This window comes from Diabrotica undecimpunctata, chromosome 3 (genome assembly GCF_040954645.1).
Source record: "Diabrotica undecimpunctata isolate CICGRU chromosome 3, icDiaUnde3, whole genome shotgun sequence".
Taxonomy (NCBI): domain Eukaryota; kingdom Metazoa; phylum Arthropoda; class Insecta; order Coleoptera; family Chrysomelidae; genus Diabrotica; species Diabrotica undecimpunctata.
Window position 1 is genome coordinate 159,368,628 of NC_092805.1, and position 11,731 is coordinate 159,380,358.

General features: G+C 32.1%; 2 protein-coding genes across 2 annotated transcripts in view; both read left to right on the forward strand.

Moving 5' to 3' along the window:
- The window catches only part of Mtmr6 (Myotubularin related protein 6), a 34,042-nt gene extending 27,881 nt beyond the window's left edge, over nt 1-6,161 (forward strand). Inside the window, exon 11 of the mRNA XM_072527318.1 lies at nt 1,193-6,161. Within this exon, the coding sequence (XP_072383419.1) occupies nt 1,193-1,333 (141 nt within the window). The 3' untranslated portion in view covers nt 1,334-6,161. The remainder of the gene's footprint in view (nt 1-1,192) is intronic.
- Usp12-46 (Ubiquitin-specific protease 12/46) overlaps nt 1-11,731 on the forward strand; it is a 235,393-nt gene that overhangs the window by 80,043 nt on the left and 143,619 nt on the right. The window lies entirely within an intron of this gene.

Consider the following 11,731-nt stretch of genomic DNA (forward strand, 5'->3'; position numbering starts at 1 on the left):
TTTCGTTGTCAATAACTCATCAATGCCTTTTTATTCTACTGTATACGTATACATGATATAAAATATTTTACTCGTACTGCCGGCAGATGCATTTTATCCAAGCCGGTCCTGTGAGACAATGAGCAATCAACAGTTGGAGAAAACCGACAACCCTGCGCGTTTATTCTCCATAAGAAAAGCATTGCCGTATCTTACCCGTACTGCACTCTCAGTGTGACATTTTCTATAGGACTAACCTTAAGGCTTTGTATTGTATTCGATCCAATTTAATCAAAGGAGATTTTGTCGCTGATCCATAAAAAAAGCTTCCATAGTCCAAAATTGATCTGGTATATGCTCTGTAAAATAATAAGTTTATTTTCGTGTCTGCTCCCAATCGTATCGATTAACGGCCTTAAGGATGATGTTTTTTTCGCACTTGTTAATGCAAGTAATAATATGCTCATTTCAGTGTAATTTGGAATCTAAGGTAACACCTAGGTATGTAAAACTGTTATATACAGGGATTCCCAGCTGGGAGAATTTTAAAGTACTAACTTTTGATAACCTGTGTCTCGAAAAAATACATAAATGTTTATATAATATATTTTTTTATTTTTGAGTATGTTTAATATGCATTTGCAATTTTAGGCAAATTTAGAACAAATATTTGCATATTTTTAGTAAAAGTAATGCATATATACGCTATATTTAGGTAATGTTGTGTTGCATATATTCCACTCTCTTGTTATGAAGGTTTCTGTGGGCACAATACTACTGACAAGATATTTACTAGAAAAATTTGCAATGCAAACGAATTAAAAATGGAAAACTAATATGATAATATTTATCATCTAATCGTTTAAGGAAAAATAAAGGTAAAAAAGTATGTAACAGAAGGAAAACATAACATAGTTGCTAAAAAACTGGAGTAAACAAATTAATATTTAATTATTAGATATATTAAGTAATTTATTTCAGCAGTTCCCGATTTTCAAAATTGTGATTGCGTATTTATGTTTCGCATTACATGACACACTTTATCAACTTGTTCTTCTCTTCACTGTTTTCAATACATAAAATGTAGATATTGTTAATTCGTGTTGGTGAACCCTGATAGAAAATTACTCCTGTCATAATCCGCCACCTGTTTATAATATCCCCTTTAGAAGTACTAATACCTAAACTAATATCGATGTATTTGATGTTTTAGATGCACTGTCGGAAATGTGGAGATATCTTCTGCCAACGTTGCATAACCAAGAAAGTCGCTCTTCCCGGACATTTGTCGCAGACGCCAGTACCTGTTTGTAAGCCTTGCTTTGATACCGTCACATCACCAGCACACACTTAGCATATAGACTACTAATGAGATGATAAGAAGAATTGTGATTTAGTTGTTGGTATTTAGATTGCATGTTAGTTTCACTTTCAAGAAGACATTACATTTCTCTATTCACAGCTGAAGTAAAAATATATTGGCTGAAAAAAACAGAACTTTGATTAAATAAATATAACTTAAAAGCAGATGCTTTGTAGCGCTGTAAACGTTGGTGCAATGTAATGATTTCTTTGCTAATCAAACAGGGAATATTTATTAAATGTATAATCAAAATGACATAACTATTTACACATGACTGAAACGTTAGTATTTTATATTCGGGTATTTAAACATTTTTGTTGAAAAAGATATTTTGATGGAATTTGTAACAATTCTTCAAAGTTATGGGTACAGTTAAGACCAGTTATTTCACATAGGTTTCCTAATTTGCTTAGATACATCTTGGTTTTTGATTAATGTATATATTACAGGAAAATTAAGAACAAAAGATTTTGGGCCACTTAAAAGTGGAAAAATTTTGAGAATAGTGGGAAAAAGCGGAATCCTTTGATGTACCAGGTGGGACAGGTGGTATTTGTCAATTCGTCCTCTTTTCATTTGTTTCGTCAAAACGTTCAAACGTAATCCATCAAACGCCAACTGTAAAACGTCATACGTCATCTATCAAATGTCAACTGCCAACAGTCAAGTTATTCTTTTCTTATGTCCAAACCAGCTAAAGACAAAATTATCGCTTTATATTATTGTAAAACTATAATTATTGTTTTATATCCAATTTCGTCTCATAAATTTTTATATATTCCACGATTAATGATTTTTAGGAATATTTTAAACTTCATGAGACTCATGGTCCGGTGAGTCATTTAGATGTAGTTAACTGTTGTTAGTAGCCATATCTAATCGGAATTATAATAGTTACATAATTATTTCTAAACTATGATTGGACTGGACTTGTAGCTCAGCTGTCATGTATTTGATTGTGTGGCCCATTTCTTCTTTTGTTATTGCCAGGCATGTTACATTTTCCGATCAGTTATCTGCATCATCGCGTTGATTCTTAACCGTTAATTTTTCTTCTGTATCCCATATGTTTCGTGTACCAATGTGTTGTGTCTAATGCAAAACACATATTTTGCAGTAAATAACTCTTTGCAAATATGCCACAGAATAAATGTCGAGTTTCAGATCGTTTCGTTGTCGGGAGGATTCCGGTGACTTAAAGAAAAAATATATCATTCGCACAACCAGCTAACTCCATTATAATTGGCATGGCCCACTAAATCTCCAAGCCGAAACATCAAATGTGGCGAACCTGTCAAATATTGGATCTCCTTGTACTTGCAATCTTCATCTTTTTATGTAGACATGACTCTGTCTGTTTTTCAATGTGCCACCAGTGAGTTGTTACATCTTTTTCGTGGTCTTCTAACTGATCGTCTTCCTATTGGAGAACCGTCTCTTGTCGTCTTTACTACTCTATTTGTTGCCATTCAGCCTATACGATCGTTTCATTCTGCTCGTCTATTTATTACCCAGTACTTGATGGTCCCCACCTTGCATCTACGTCGTATATCTGTACTTCTAGCTCTACCCCATAGTGCTTTACCCTAAATTTCTCTAAATGTTTTCATCTCTGCTGTTTCTAACATCCTTTTTGTCCTCTCTGTGTCAGGTCGTGTTTCTGCCGCGTGTGTCATTACTGGTCTAATGACTGTTTTGTAAATTCTGCCTTTCATTTCTTATCCTTATCTCTTGTACTGCTCCACTATAGGCCGATTACACACCAACATATTCTAGTCTAAGTTGCGGATTCATTTACAATTTTAAACTACTACGTTAGCCTTTTTATTTTTCTGTACCGTCCCAGGAGTCGAACCCACTTCGACTAGAGCCTTTCGCTTTAGCGAGAGAGCGAGAGGTTTTCTGAGCAAAATACTGTAATATGCAATCTTGTATCTCTTAAGCCCTTCGCGTGCTTAAGATTCTTATCATTTGGTTTGGCATTGATTATCTTCAAGGCCTCAAGATTCCTGTTTTTCTGATAATATATTAAAATAGTTGTGAAGGGCAATCTTGCTTTTAACGCAATTCCTAAAAACACACATTCAAATTTTTTTTAACTATTAAGTCGTTAAGCATTGTACCTTTTATCCCATTTATATTTAGAAAAGTGTCAATGACAGCTTTGAAACAAGCGAATTGTATAGATTCCGCATTTTTCTAATCCTTTCGTGAATCATAGGCAGGCATCCTCAGTATCTCTATTTGATGAACCCGATATATAAAATTGATATGATTGTCTATTCATAGACAATTTTACTAGTCTCGAACTAAAATAAAATTAAAGTTATTTAAGAATGTAATATACGTTTGATTATTCCCTGCTATTATGCACTTTTTAAACAATATGTAATATATGATCTATGTTTAATTCTTATTTTATTTTTTGAGATGTACGTTATATAATATTTAGTTGGTTCTCTGGATCTTTGCGCAAACGTCATCATTCATATTTATACGAATTATCAAAACACGTATATCAAACAAATGTCAATGTAACCATTACCAAAAGTAAATTTAGAGGTTAGAAAATTCATTTCTCAGTTTAGTTCAGAAAATATTGGTTATAAACATATAATTACTCCAAGAAATATAATATAATAAGATAATAGCCGTTATAACAAATCTTTTGGAAAACAATTATAAATAATATAAGGTGCAAAATTGGATAGAAAATATAAATAACACGAAAATTACTTGCAAACATACTAGAAATTTGCTGTCACTTGTCGTGTACAAAACTCTAAATTACCAGTAGGTGGATTTGTCAGTTTCCGTCGTCATTGATGTCTTTGTATGTTGTATATGGACAGGCGGCTGAATTTCATGATCTTACATTCTGTTACTAGAAAAAATGCCTAATAATTCGTGAATAATCTCATACTTGTGCAAAAATCCAATGAACAAACTATATTAAAAATATGCTTTTCGACTATTTCGCTGGAAGCCGTTGTATTCCTAGTTATCTGCATAAATGGTGATATTTTTTATTTTTGTAATTAGTGAACATTTTGTAGATAAGGAATTAAATATAGATCTTTTATTAATTCTCAAGTGGCAAAACTGTATATAAAAAGCAGTCTATATCCAAGGCTAAAATATGCTACATGCAACATTACATGTATAAGTGATATGTAAGATTTACTTTTGTTATTCATTTTTATTACCATACAAACAAATTTTTGACCATTTTCTACAAATTATTTACTGATAAACGTTGTATAGTAGACGAGTAGAAAGGAGTTTGATACATATTACTTAAATTTTCTGTCTGGAATTCCGTGTTTTAGTTTGTTAATGCAACGAATAAATACATGATACAACGTGGCAATAGTATAATATGTTCATTTTGGATAGAAACAAAAAATAAAAAAAAGTTTTAAATACTTTACGACGCTTCTAAAATCATCCATTGGAGAGTCTGAAAGAAGGCGATTTCCATCAGGTCCTACTGCTTTACTCTTCATTCTATTTAAAGCCTCGACCACCTCATCTTTTGTTATTCCCATATTACATTTTCATTTGGAATCCCGCATCTTCTGTCTGTTCTCTGGTGTGCATTATTTACCAACTTTCTAAAGTACTCATATTATCTTTGCCTTATTTTAACATCGAATCTCAACACTCTTCCATCCGCACTCTTAATTTGTTACATTTTCTAAATACAAGTTCCAGTTCACCGTGAAAATAGTAAACAGAAAGCATTTTTATATTGTCTAACCTGTTTATTGCGCTGTGATGATATAGAAATCTCATTGATGACATGTAAATGACTGGAGAAGAACCAAGTATATACATTTATGTACTATTACACACTGTTACTATCTTCTAAACTATCAAAAAATCACTTTCATTGGTTCTGTTATAGAGGCATAGTAATAACATTGTATAGTATAGTAGAATTACAAAGTATCCTGTATCTACTGTACAATCGTTGGTAGCGAATCTGTTTTTAATGTATAATTGAAATAAACAATTGAATTAAATAACTTATTTATCGTTGCGATATCTGTCACATGTATTGAAATTTTGTAGCAAACTTTCACCATTACCAATATGTATCTTTTCTGATTCTTCGACGTATGAAAAACTCTGGGGAAATATTGGAAACAGAGAGAATATATTAATTACTATGTATTCATAAAAGAAGTAAATGTAGTAGGATATAATTTTTCTGTAGTCTACAGATTTTTTGAAAAATATATTTCTAGTATGTTGATAGAGCGCTTAAAATTAAGTTTCTATGTTTCTGTGATACATTTGTAAAAACAAAGAAATAATCATTTTGATTAATCTTGGAAGGTTTTACAACTCAAATTTTTTAATATTGTTCTGAAGCTATTTTCTTGTGGCATTTTAAATTAATTTATATTTAAATGGGAATAAGCCACAATTAAAGGTTAAAATACGTTTATTGACGTTTCAATTTCCACTTCGGAAATCGTTCTCAAAATACAAACATTAGTAAATTAATTTACTTTTAAATATAAATTAATTCAAAATTTATTGTCTTTCTAAATTGTTACCTAATTTTTAAATGTTTGTTAGTTGGATAGAGGGGTTGTAGTTAATTGAACTTACCTCTTCCTATTGAATTTTTCCGCTTCTTTGTTATATGAATCACTGATCGTTTTACATGTAGAAGATTATTGCTGAACTAAATTATATAATTAGTGTAGTTTTTTAAAGGCTTAAAAAGGGCGTTGTAAAAGTTGTATTAAGACTTTTTTGTCGGTATCAACACAGCAGAGATTGCTGACGCCGGTTGAAATAAACGAAATCGGGGAATGCTGATAGAGTGCATCTAAACGTGAGTATCTCTAGTAGAAGTCGCACAGGTACACTATCACACTGTTAAATTAGCAAACATGTAACAAGAGTAATTTCTACACAAAAAACGTGAAAAAAAAAACAACAGGTGAATAGGTCATGTAAAACGGGGATCAAACAAAGGTTGATGTTTCGATTGTAAAATTAAAAGCTGAAGCTATGTGAATGACTATGATAACATTTAACATTTATTAGTATTTTAAAACCTAGGAGAGATTTTATTTAAAATATTGCTTGTATAACCTTCCAATGATTTTAACGTATGAGGCATGTTCTCAGTATTATTTCTCAAAATTACCTGACTACATATTGTATTAACATAGCCTAAAGACTAGTTTGCTTAATTATTAATAACGTCATCAATTTAATAAAAGAAAAACTGTTAAAAATATAACTTTTACATATAGAATGTTATTTTTTCTTTTTTTGTTTTATTTTCTAAGGGAGGATGCTTAGACAACGATGTCTCATCACCGTTGATAACGCCTATCGCTGACTTAGACGAACATCTTTTATCAACACCTCCATTTATTTCCATGTATCTCGATTTTGTGCCGTGTGTACCCAGATTTCTTGCTACATGTCCAGTTCATTCCCATTAGTTTTTCAGTACGGTTGTATTGATGTCTTCCATTTTGATTATTCTCCTAATCCATATGGATTTCTTATCTTTCTTCTCGTATTTTCATCTGACTTGTAATTCCTTCGCTTCTGCTCTTCATTTTAATGTTTTTTTTCCACACTCCAAGCATTTCTGATTTTTCTATTTAATTTCGCCCACCTGCATGTCTTTTTTACCGAGATTTCTTTCCCTAAGTAAATTTATTTATCTGTCTCTTATATGTTTGTGTCTTTGAGCTTATCGGTGTTGATCTCTGTTATTACTTAATCCTTTTAGCCCCACTTTTGTTACTTAAATAAACGGAGTTGAAACCGTAATTTCTCAGCTTTTTTTGTTTGTAATTAGATTACGCAAACAGGTTTGCAAAAGATTTTTTTCTTAATTTTGACATTGACAGATGGGACATATGTGTCCCATTGGTAATCTACAATAAAAATGTCCAACTGTTCTTAAACATTTATTTAACATAATTTTACAGTTTTAAGTGTGGTATGGCGTAAAGCAATTTCTGCGAAGTGGAACTTGACACATTCTACACAATGTTGAATTTTCTATTTTCCTTTGGGGACATCTTGCATAATCTTTTCCACCATCAACATCTTTTTCACCCTCGACTGGCAGATGTTCTTCTACATTTATCATGCTTTTTGTCCTCTTAGACTTCCTCAGCGTTGACCTTCTTCTTATGTAAACTTTTGACGTAGGCTTTCCAAACTGAATCAGCTCTTCAGCTAGAGCTATTAAAAATTCAAAAAAACGTATTTTTTCCGATGAAGGTCGTTGTAGATTACCAAACTGTTTACAGTAGCAACCATAACCAGTCTAAAAAACACCTTTTTCCAGATCTGCGATTAATGTCGTATAAACCTGCCATTTGGTCCACTAAATTAACTCCTCCAATAAAATTGTTGTAGAAGCTAATTGCCTGTGGGCAGACAACTTATTTTCTGACCCCATCCTTATCACGCGCAGTACAGTTATAAGGCCATCTCCATGACAGTTACTAAGAATTAGGACTCTCTTGGTATCTTGCCACTTCGCACAAATTATACCATATTTATTTCCAACAAATTCAGATTCTCCTCTAATTAATTTTTTGATGAGTTTTGGTAGATTTTTCCTGTTTGCAATAACCGTTCCTACAGATAGAAATGGAATTCTTTCATGAGCTTCACTGAGGAAAACATCTGTCAAAGCATAGTACTACTACTTTCCAACATACACATTTATTTCATAGGTGTAACCAGTGAAAGCGTCACTTCTTACCCATATTTTAATGCTCCATTTGACAGGCTTCATCGGTAAGAACAGTTTCAATGCAGAACGCCCTTTAAATTTTACCATGTTCTCGTCAATACTCTGCCTAGAAGAATCAGTTCTATATTTGTGAAAAGTATGCTTTAAACAATTTACAAGTTCGTCTACGTAATATGCCTTGGAAGAATTTTGTTTTTCTGGATCATTCATGTACATTTGGATAGTAATAATGTAAATATATTTCTACAAATACTATTTTTAATTAGTATTTACCAAAGGATGTATGGGTTGAATAATAGTTTCGAAGTGATGGCAATCTGTTACTCATTACAAAAGAGCAACCCAAAAATAGATCTCTCCGATATCGGTTTTACCAATTGTTTCCTCTTTTTGTTTTTCATAAATTATCCTCGTTATCTACCTTACAGGTGTTTATTGGAGAAATCTGGAATCTTGGAAGAAAGCTGTCGGTTAGGATAGACTATATTATATTTTCCTCTTTGGTGCCTTGATTCTGACTTGGTATCGGCACCGACACTTCATTATCTGCGAAATCTTCAGCTTCATTTCCAGAAAGTTGTTCATCATCGCTGTTTGAGTCCTTCGTCTTCTTGATCATCCGAATCAGAATATGTCTATAGTTTTTGTCACTGTCGTCATCAGTCTCAAAAGGGTCCGGCTCACTTTCAATGTCTGAAAGGTTATCGGCTAAAGATTGAAGTTTCTTTTCAGAAAGCCCTCGTTTCGACATGCGGCAAAAAAAACAATGGGTTAAATATGTCCCGCTTAAAAATACTACTGGGACATTATTATCCCACTAGGGTTATTCCTAGAAAATCAGAAATATTTCTAACAAAATACTATGCTATATTAGGATATAGTGTAGCACTGATATAAATGCAGAAAAATATTTACTTTGGGTTCAAAAACCTCGATGAAGATAGTAAATAGCGAACACAAACGCATTAAAACGTCAAGAATGTGTGAAAATAAATATGTAACTGACGCCAGAGGTCACGCAGTGTTGTCAATTCAGTTTATTTTCTTGCTTTTGCGCTAAGAATGCCACTAAAGCAAAACTACGTTTAAATCAGGACTCATATGAACCAGTAAATATTTTTAAACTTTTAGTGGGACATATTTATCCCTCAATGTCTTAACATGAACTGTAATTCCTCTAGATTTTTTTGCTATTAATAATACGTTCATTTAATAATCCGAGACAAAATTAAAGACAAAGCTGGTCGGGGTAGAAGAAGGATCTTATGGCTAAGAATATGTGTCAGTGGTATGAAGTTAGCACCAGATCACCATTCTGAGTAGCAACAGACAACAAAGCTGGTCGGGGTAGAAGAAGGATCTTATGGCTAAGAATATGTGTCAGTGGTATGAAGTTAGCACCAGATCACCATTCTGAGTAGCAACAGACAACATGAAAGAATATTGTGTCGTCTGCAGATTTTACGTGATTAACTCTTTCTCAATTTTTGTTATTTTCCTATTTTTTACTTAAGTTGCTTAAAAATAGATTTTAAAAATTTGGCATATGAGACTTATTGGTCGGTCGTAGTTTATCACTGTTTTTCATTTGTTTTTGTGTCAGCATGATAATCGCATTGTTCCAATCATCTGGAATTTTCCAGAAATTTTTTAGCTATTTCAGTAGTTCATTATCTCCAAGTTTTAGTAGTTCAGGGGGGCTGAAATTATTACCAACCTCCACTGATGTAGATGGCACTTGAAGAAGTTTATGGTCGATTCCTGAAAGAGAACTCTTCAAAACTAGCCATGCAACTTTCTAGTTTTTTTACTTCCTTTTTTTTAGAAAACCGAAAAAACACATTTTTTACGCAGAGCTTATTATTTTTAATTTATTTGTCTTTACTTTTATATCAGATTAAACTTATATAGATAAGCTATGCTAGTTTTCATAACCGATTCACCATCTATGTCAGTTAAATAACTATGGTAGTTTCCATAACGGATTCATGATCTATGTTAATACAATAAACTAGATTGTAGAAATATCAATAATAAATAACGTTTACTAGTCTATACATTGATTTGGTCAACAATATTCCGAATTTAATATTTTGATTGTATTTTACACTTGTTCTTTTTATTATATTTAGTTTTACTGTGATTTCTTTGCCAAATCATTCCTGTATTTATTTTAAATTTGAGGAGGTTTAGCAAACATTTTTTTCTAGAGAAATTAATATATTTTATGAGTAATATAAGACAGTTTAATTTAGTGTTAAATTTAAGTTATAAATTTTAATTTAAAAATATTTTATTTTGTATCAAACTGACACTGTGTGTTAACGTATGTTAAAAATCACTTTTTTTTTTTTCATTGTGGAAAAAATATATAAAAAACTTTATTGGCACGATGTTATTTTTTGTTAGATTATGAAGAAAATTAAAATATAGATTATCATATAAGCAGTTTCTTTTCTAAACCGCTACCCAAATAAAAAAACGTTTATATAGCGACATATAATTGCCGCTCGCTATCAAATCAATCCAGACTTGTAGAATTGGAAAAAGAAACAGAAAACATAAAATGGGACGTAATAGGAATCAGCAAAGTAAGTCGGAAAAGTGAAGAGCTATTGGAATTAGCGTCAGGAAACACATTCTACTACCGAGACCCATCAACGGGCAGAACAGGCGGTATTGGATTCCTAATCAACAAGAAATGAAATCGAAAGAATAGTAGAAATAACTAGTATCTCGGATAGAATAGCTAGCTTAACCTCATATTAAATAACCGTATTTAATTGGTGACTTTAATGCCAAAGTGGGAAAGAGAAACGACAAGGAACAAGTCATGGGAAACTATGGAGTCGGTGATAGAAATGAGAGGGAAGAAAGACTGGTTCAGTTTGCAAACTACCAAAACATGCCAATTGCAAATATATTCTTTAAGAAAAAATCGAACAGAAAGTGGACTTGGGTATCACCAAATGGAATAACTAAGAACGAAATTGACTTCATTCTAACAAACAAGATTGCTACAATAAAAGATGTAAGATTAACCGTTATAAATATTAACAATCTAAAAGAAAACTCAGATCACTACCAAAGGACAATTGATAAAAGATTACATGACCAAATCGACAGCTCCCATTTAGTGAAAATTATCCTTGATCGTGCCAAAGAAATCGGAGGCCCGCAGCAACAAAATGAACATAGTAAACTGTCTGTTAAAACTAAAATAATGCTAAAACAAAGAAGAGAAATGAAAGTAAGTAGCAACATACAGAGAATACAATACACAGAACTTTGTAAGACAATAAGAAAAAGTATTAAGGAAGACATAAGAAAATACAATGAAAAACTAGTAGAAAATGCAATCGAAAACAGAAAAAATATAAGAAAACAAGAAAAGCATTAATCATTGGAAAGAAGCAAATCGTTGCTCTAACAAACGAAAACACCAGAATTAGAGACAGAAATGAAATAATACAACTCGCGACTAAATTCTACAGCGAACTACACAAAGCCCTTGAAACACTTAAAGAAGCAATTGGTAACCTAGAAGATGGACCAGAAGTCCTTTCGGAAGAAGTAGAATCGACAATTACAAAAATGAAAAGCGGTAAAGCAGCTGGAATAGATGGTATAACAGTGGAACT